The sequence below is a fragment of the Hydractinia symbiolongicarpus genome, chromosome 9 (genome assembly GCF_029227915.1).
Source record: "Hydractinia symbiolongicarpus strain clone_291-10 chromosome 9, HSymV2.1, whole genome shotgun sequence".
NCBI lineage: Eukaryota > Metazoa > Cnidaria > Hydrozoa > Anthoathecata > Hydractiniidae > Hydractinia > Hydractinia symbiolongicarpus.
In genome coordinates this window covers 3,293,969-3,302,446 of record NC_079883.1, presented here as the reverse complement: position 1 = coordinate 3,302,446, position 8,478 = coordinate 3,293,969, and the positions used below count along the sequence as shown (strand labels likewise).

The 8,478-nt window shown below is 32.1% G+C and overlaps 1 protein-coding gene across 2 annotated transcripts; it reads right to left on the bottom strand.

Annotated features, from left to right (window-relative positions):
• Positions 1-2,186: 2,186 nt before the first annotated feature.
• LOC130656364 (dynein axonemal light chain 1-like) lies at positions 2,187-8,237 on the bottom strand. 2 transcript variants are annotated; one of them, XM_057459200.1, is made up of 11 exons: positions 7,619-8,237; positions 7,158-7,196; positions 6,424-6,533; positions 5,628-5,683; positions 5,476-5,531; positions 5,251-5,340; positions 5,114-5,167; positions 4,098-4,134; positions 3,491-3,577; positions 3,152-3,210; positions 2,187-2,650 (listed from the first exon to the last, which is right to left on the bottom strand). In XM_057459200.1, exons 1-11 carry the CDS (start codon positions 7,619-7,621, stop codon positions 2,576-2,578), a joined length of 666 nt encoding a protein of 221 aa, XP_057315183.1. In that variant the 5' UTR covers positions 7,622-8,237; the 3' UTR covers positions 2,187-2,575. The 2 variants fall into 2 exon arrangements, with proteins under 2 accessions (XP_057315183.1, XP_057315184.1); XM_057459201.1 differs by lacking the exon at positions 3,152-3,210 and having other exon boundaries at positions 7,619-8,218.
• Between the last annotated feature and the right edge of the window lie 241 nt (positions 8,238-8,478).

Below are 8,478 nucleotides of genomic sequence, written 5' to 3'. Positions count from 1 at the left end.
TCATTTTCCATTCAATTTTCGTGAGTTTGTTACACAAAGGTGTTTGTAATTGCAAGTTCGACCTTTTTTTCCCCATGAGAGACGGCAGCAGGAGGGTGGTGAAAAACAATCCGTGCCACGAATCCGTCGCAAACGTTTTGCCCCAAACTCGAAGTTTTTGCGAGTAATTGCGATGATCCTATTTAGAGATGTGCACCTGAATTAATTTTTCGCCTTATTAAGGGGAAGCATGGGTTGAAAATATTTGCGACGATGGATTCATCTTTTAGGGCAGGAAATGTTTGCGACCACCATGAATTTTCTATTTATTTTATTTCTATGATTTAGTCAATTCTGTCGGGGCCGACGAATCTTTATTATGACGTGGAGACAAAGTTCAAGATCGTCGTTTTTTTTGTAGTGCAAAAGTCGCTTCTCGCAAAAAAAAACAACGGGGGTATACCCCTGCCCGTGCCCTGATTTAAACAAACACAATTTGTTTCCAAATATATTTGCCTCTTTAATGTTTTTAGAGAAGCCAGCAAAAAAAAAAATTACCATCAAAAAGGCAAAAATCTCTGTGAACAATGATATTTAAGCGAAGAGGTGCTGGGAACGAGATTGCAGTTATCAGTTAAATGTTTTTCTTCCAATGGACTAACTAAGCAAACAATCTCATCCCCAGGGTTTTTTGCCTTTTTGAAACAAGGATGTGCTAAGAAAGGTTATTTTAGATACTCTTAGATCTTTTATAAAAATGCTTTGCAATAAAAGTTCCGGGCAGCATTAGTCAAATTCGTGTGCGAATACGAGGAAAGTCCTCGTCCACAGGGTCCCTTGTCCCCTGAACCGTTATTACTGAACAGCCGCTATCAAATTAATAAAATGCTAAGAACGCCCTGGGAACAAGGTTCGTAGGGTACCCAACTGACAAATTCATGTTGTGCCTGCGAATGTCAACTTATACCTTTCGAAATTTTTGTACCTTAATTTGTATGTATACCTTCTTTACCTTATCTTATATAAGACATTAAAACCATTCTTTTTTTTCTGCGAGAATTTAAAATAAGTAACATAATTGTTGTAATCGTGTTTGGAAAGATAAGTTTGGCGTGTATACATAATCTTAACTTGATTTGACTTCATGAAGGCCGAATACAGTTTACAATTCCATGACTCGTTTTCAAAGGTAGGTTCGGATACAGAAAAAAACAAATGGTCGTAGTATGTTGTATTATTATTATTATTGGAAAACCTCTTCAGTTCCTAATAGAACTGTTATTAATGAGGGTCCTGTCTAGAGCATTTAAAGCTCCCATTTGAGCCACGGAAGGCGTGCAAGCACAACAACCGCTTAACTAGACAACTGCCAAAAAGTAAATCCTATTTTCATGCTGAATGCTAAGCAGAAAGGATCGATTCACACTTTCATACTATTTAGCATGAATCGACCGTGGTTTAAATTAAAGACCTTCCGCACTGGAGGCGTACGCTCTAACACGGCGATAAGTCCGTTATGTATCTTGCTGTGCAATTTTGAATTTTTCACCATTTGTCATACGAGGTTTTTTTAACTATGCTATTTAGTTTTTATAAATGTAAAAGATAAAACAGGCAGAATATCAAAGAAACAAATATGAGGAAGGTCTATCTGCAAGCTCCTAGCTGCAAAAAATTCATTAGGTTAAATTCACATACGAAAAAGTAGTAAAATATTATTGAACTTTTTTGGTCTTATGGTAACCCATAATTTATATTTCGGGTTCGAGTTTGTATTTTTATTTCGTCAAACCGATGTTTGACGAAATGAAAAAGAAAAGAGTCATTCAAGTCAAAAAATTTAACAATCTTATACTGTGTTTACACTTGAGCAAATTAATCCGGATTCTTCAGTCAACTTACTAATCATAGGAATTTATAAGAATTGCGTTTATACTAGATTTTGTAAATTTGAAAAGGATAGCAAATAAAAAAAGGAAAAGATTCCGGATAAGTTTGAATTCGTAATAACTGCTTAAATCCGTATAAATTTTCTAATGTAAACTGACAAAAACGCACATATATGATTAACTTTAACAATTTAAAAAATTATACGTTTTGACATACGAACGTAAACAGATAAAAAAATTTCCGTTTTCAAACTATTACGCTTTTGTTTATAAGTGCTCAGTGTAAACGCAGTATTAATAAAAGAAAACAACAGTAGATTTAATAAATATACTTTTAAAACATGAATATATTACAACAATATATTAGTAATCTATAATATAGAAAAATATATGCACAAATATAAACTTTGGAATTCAACAATAACGTTGGCGCATGCGCAGTCAAGTATTATTTCCCAATGATTGTGGACGGAAATAGCACAAGATGATGATGAGCTGATTCGCATTTTTTAGAAATTCTGGTTATGTATAGAATAAACCATTTTCGTCCCCAGAGTTTGTTGCCTATGTTAAAGCCGCTAGCGCTTACTTGACGGCCTCGATGTCTAAAAGGCAAAAGGCCCGGGAACGAGGTTGTAGTATAAACCGCAATTTATTTACAAAATGCCACTGTCAAATCAAATTCGACAACAAAAGTAATCTTATTATTACAGACACATCACAAAGTCTAGTTTGCTAAAAATTCTACTCGTCGTCTTCTTCCTGCCGAACAACAGGAATACCTAAAATAGATAAAATAAATAAATAAAAAACAACTGATTTGTTGCAACGCGATATGTTCCTTTTCGCCCAGCAAAAGTGCGCGAATATTCAAAATCGCGTGAAGTAATCTTCATTCGTGCAATTTAGTCCCCTCCGGTTTTTATGCTTATTAAACTGAGAATCACTGGACAAAAACAGGCCCATATGACAAAAAATAAATTTCCTACAGTGGCCAACTTCGTCAACGTTACGACAGGCAGGTGGTAAGAAATCCGGTTCAAAGACGGAGTTTTTGTCGGAAAAACACCATGAATATTTTGTGTTCTTCCAATGGTTCTGATGCTTCTATTCACAGGGTATCCATTCAATATTACCTGCTTATTGTCCCCGTATTCTTGACATATTTCCAACGATTTTTTACTACAAATTCCTGACATTTATCCCAGCTTTTAAACAATCTGGAATCCAGTTCTGATCGATCATTACTCACATTACCTTGACATATCAAGGAAATTGCTTACTTTTCTGATGTTTTCCAGACATTTAGATATTTTAGAACTCCTAACAATCCCCGACATTCCTAATAGAATAGATATCCTAATTTGAAATGATTGAAAAACAAAATGCAAAAAAATTATAAAATCAAAGGATGCATAAAAAAAAACCGAAAACGATCGCGCGAAAACAAATTGAACGCGAAAACGATCGCGTGAAAATAAAAAGCATGAAAAACTTTAAGGTACAAGTCGTTATAGTGCAATGATGCTGTGGTTTTCGAAATCATTTTGAAATTTTTTCTTTGAGTATTATTTTTTTAAATTTTTCAGTTAAGTAACGGATTTTCAAAAAATAGTTCTTACCATCTAACTTTTTAAGCTTTGGTAGTTTTGTTGTAGCAAGCTCTCTCCAGTCTCCTTCAGCTGAATGTTTTTCCTCCAATGGGTTACCTAAACAAAAAAAATAAAAAATTTCGTTGATCATCATTCAGAATGCTAAATTTATCAGATTTCACAAGAACTTTTTTTCGCTAATGGACTCGTACAAACGATACAGCAAAAAAAAATTATTTTTTTTTTCTCTTTGCGAAATTTAGTTTTTAGCGAAAGGACAACTTGCCAATATAACTTTAAAGTAATCTTTACATAGCCTCGCATTTAACGATTCTTAATATTAAACACATTTTTGTTTCAAATTTGCACAAGTATGAACGATATCCTAAGCGAAAAAGAAAACACCTTTTTGCAAAAAAATAGAAATATCTTTAGACGGACGCTAAGTTCAGGGCCCTTAGCAGTCAGAATAGGGGGAGGGGAAAAAATTGCCCTGTACATGTTTTTGTTTTCTAGTACATTTAACAATTTCATAAGTTGTACGTCAGATGGTGCATAGAGATTACACTACAAGAAGGCAGGCCTTATTCATTCAACAGTGCACGCCCAAGGAATAATAAACAAGAAGAAGACATACCGACGAAAACAAGATCTGCCAGTGAAGATAGTTCAGCCTAAAAAATAATATTTTTTTGTACAAGAACATTCCTTCTCCAACCAAGCTTACCTTTCTGTTTGTTTGTTTGTTTTTTATTTTTAAAAAACAAACAAAACAACCTTATTTATATTAACGGTTGCTTAATTTAAGGGAAAAAGCCAAAAAAAAACAAGATTTCATAAAAGCTTTAACTTTTGCTTTAGTATGTTCACTCTTCACATTTTCTTAAAAAACAGACAACCTCCGCCTCGAGATTTTTTCTAGCAAATTGAAAATGATGAATTTCTTTGGGGATGAACCACAAATCAAAAAAAATGTATAAAATAAACGTCAAACCGAAGTCAGGGAGGGAGGTAAGGATGGAGGGGGTATGTTTAAATATTTCATAGTCATACAGTAAAACTAATTTTCTGTTGATTAGAAAGCCCACATTCTTTACATGTAAGAAATAGATGGACCGGTTTTAAAAAGTGCCAATATTTTATTTATAGTGTTTCAGCAGAAAATGTCATGCTTAAAAATTCCACAGGGGACGCTGAGAAAGAGAAATAATGTTGAAATTGAAGTAGGTAAAATTCTATTTGTTTACAAATTAATATTTCAACAAGTATTACTTGAACGGTCCCTAATCCCTCAAACTTTAACCCTAATCCCTGAAAGCTTAACTTTAAAATTCTAGGTTCAGGGTCCTTAAAAAAGAGTGAGGGTCGTACAAGCAGCAGCAAAATAATGGTGGCATAGTAGCATATGTACCTGTTGGTTAATTTCAGGGATTGACGATTTTGGAATATTATATTTTCTTGATTTTCATCTTGGGTGTGAGGGAAAAAGAAAGGTTATATAAAACTTAAATCCAGTTTGACATATATCATAAGTTTCTCGATTTTGGAGCCATCTTTGGATCATAAAAAATGATAAAAAATTGATTTTAATAAAAATTTCTTAACACAAGTCAACCAAAACAAAGTCTCGAAACAAAGTAATGCAAATATTACCAGTTTTTGAAATTCTTCCCATGCTTTGACCAAGTTGTTAGACATGTATAACACCTAGATGAAGAAACTCAATAATCTAAAACATTAAGTATAGGCTGTACAAAGAAAAATTTACAACAAACTAGTTATCAACAAACCTTCAACTTTTTCAAAACACCAATTCCCTTTAACTTTTCGATATTATTATATGATATCCACAATTCCTCCAAAGTGTCCGCTACAGCCTCCTAAATTAAAAGGCACAAAAAATAATGCAGGAAAATATCAACAAACAACCAACACAAAATTGGGGCAAATAAACAGCTGTTGAATCACATTGATAACATTATCAAAATATACCAAAAGCCTATAATTGAACTTACCAAGCCATTAAGATTTTTAATAGCATTCCTACCGAGACTTAGTATCTTTAAGTTTTCTAAATAAATTCAAAAAGATTCTAGATTTGTTTTGCTGACATCTTAAGATTTAATTAAAAGTATACAAAAATGTCTATTTTAACTCGAGAACATACTTAAACCATTTAAGTTAGCAATCTTTTCAATACAGTTTGTTGAGAGTGATAGCATACTATAATTAAAACAAAACAATTTAATCAAATAAATTCAACACCAGTTGAAGTTAAACAGACCCTACAACTTTAGGTTAAAGGTTGGGTTAAACCACTACTTTAAAAATTTAAGTTTTAAAAGCCATTCGACAACAACGTTTTATCTATCTTTTTTAAGAACGTTTCTTCAAATGTTTTGAAGGTGCTTTTAACTAAAAATAAATATTGAAAAATTAGTAGGTGAAGCAGAAAGCGGGATCAGTATTGCTAAATAAAAAAACATTTGAACTATGCTTTTGCGCATTCTTTATTCATTTAGTGAAAAACCAGGTTAAATAATAGTTGGTTACCAGCTATTAAAGGGAACCCAAGGTATAAAATGATGTTGTACTTATATAGAGCGGAAAAAGTTAGTTAACAAATCTTTTTAAATTAAATAAGCTCTTTTTGTTCTCAAGATATTCACATTCAAAGAATTTCAGATTTAATTATGCTGCATAAATTATGATGTCATATTAAAGTAATAGCAAATTTTTTGTCATCAGTAATTTTAGACCTGCTAAGGGATGTTCATTTAAACTTTATTAATGCACAGATATTATAAAGGTGAATTGATTAATGTAAATTTTTTGCCAAAATGACACTCGCTTGCTTGTCCTGGGCCTCTTTTTTTTGCTGACAACCCCATAAGTTAGAATAAGCATTAAATGAATTAAAAAATTCATTAGACATTAATGCTTCAGTTTTTAGTACAACTTACGTGCATGCCGATAAAGTTGATAATGATGCATCCATTTTTTCTATTGATGGGTACTGAGCATATAATTTTACTCTGTCTGCCTCTGAAGCTTTACATCCATTTTCAGTTTCCTTAAAAAAAATCATTATACACGTTCTTTTAAAGCCACTTTATTGTTTATTTCAGTCTCAGTTGCTAAGGAAAAAAATATGCTTTTAGTGTCAGTTTTGCTCATTATCATCATCATTCATCATTCTCGGCTTAACGTCCGTTTTCCATGCTAGCATGGGTTGGACGGGGTATATTAATGACCCCCTTCCAATCTGATCTAAGGGAAAAATTATGAGTGTTCAAGCTTCTTAGGTCGATATTGGCACACGTGTAGCAAATAGCACGCCAAGTCTTTTGCATGCTTTCAGGTGTGCTACAAGGTCAAGTTCTTACAAAATTTGGAATTTGCTGCTATCAATAGCAAATTTTGAAGATTTTACCTTTGCATTTGTTATCTTCGTATGTTACTACTTTTTACAAAGACAAACTTTTCATTTTGAAAAACTGTTTTATAAGTTTCGTATTAGATTATCAAGATTTAAGCCTTAGTCGCTTAAGGTTCCAAATTTTAGGCCTGGGCAGTTGCTTAAAGCTGCTTAGTTTTGACCCAAATCTTAGCCAATAGTCCTTAAAAAATCATGTGATGCAAGAATAAACTTTTTCCAAAATTAACATTAATTAAAAATATGAGGAAAAACTCTTACCCATTTTGCAAGGGCATCTTTGATTGTCGTACCTTTTGACTAAACAAAATAATACTCCTATTGAAGTACACATATTTACAAGTAAGGCTATTTTCCTTTAATTATCCACTCATGTTCTACAATTACAATATACAATTTTTTTAACGTTTAAGACATACAAAAGTTTTAAAACAGGAGTTACTTAATCATCCTTACAGGATGATTTAATGTTTTCGCAAAAATAAACATGCAATATGTTTTAATAATTCTTGTGGATTGTTGATGGGTTATTTTCATAATTTTGTATTAAAAAAACTAAATTTTGTGCTTAATCATGTTTAATATGGAAAAGAATGCATTTTTAAATCAATATTAGAAGGTAAAAATCTCAAAAACTTTCCAATGAAAAAAAAAATAGGTGTCATGTACAGCCCTACATATAAATTTTAATATATCCTTCTGATAGAATATCTTTCTCTTACCATCACAGCTCAGTTAGGATATTGAGATTAATTTCTTTTTAGCTACACAGCCAGCTAGTTTAAACTTTAAATATTACTACAACCTAAAATATATAACATAAAAACATAATGTGTTATGCAGTAGTAATACCATAAGCTTCAAAGTTTTTGAAAGGACAATTTGAGTTTGTGTAAAATTCAGAATCGGATCATGTCTCAATGTAAATTGAAATACACTAACATAAGCTAGTGTTTATTTTAGCCGAAAAGTTTTCGTTCTACGAAATATGTTCCAACCCTCCCGTTTTAAGTGGAGACTCCCGGTTTTGAACATACCTCCCATACTCCTGTTTAAAAGAATATTCTCCTGTTTAAGCAGCATTTGCCTTCAAAAATTTTTAAAAACAATGTAAAATAATTCAAAAAGATTCCTGCATTAAGCCAGACCAAGAAACTTGCCGATTCTCTCGCAATTCGGTTACCATTTTGTCTCTGTTGGCGTGGGTAAGTTGTGTATGTGATAAAATTGTATAAAACCCATACATTTAAAAAATTAAAAAATATAAAACCAGCTATTCCAAACCAGCTAAGGTCAGTTATTTTCTTTATTATTTTCTTATCACAATAACTCAAACTTTTTTTTAAAAAAAATGCCTAGTGAAACCACATTTCTAGAGTTTGATCGCTATTTTATGTGTTACATTTCGTAACAATGTTCCTAAAAAAAGTTAAGCTTTTTGTAAAGCAATTTATCAAGTTTTTTCTGATGCAAGGACTTTCCAATTTTTTTTGAGTTCGTCATTACGCAAAGTGCATAAGCACGAAACTTTTGTCATTATTTTTTTCAGGCAACACACAAATAAACCTTCCGAAACAAAATG

Excerpts from the sequence above, each read along its gene's own strand:
- LOC130656364 (XM_057459200.1), bottom strand. Across the intron at positions 5,684-6,423 it reads TCAACTTTATCGGCATGCAC|TATGCTATCACTCTCAACAA; the intron begins GTAAGTTGTACT and ends TTTTAATTATAG. Across the intron at positions 2,651-3,151 it reads GTCTGGAAAACATCAGAAAA|GTATTCCTGTTGTTCGGCAG; the intron begins GTAAGCAATTTC and ends TATCTATTTTAG.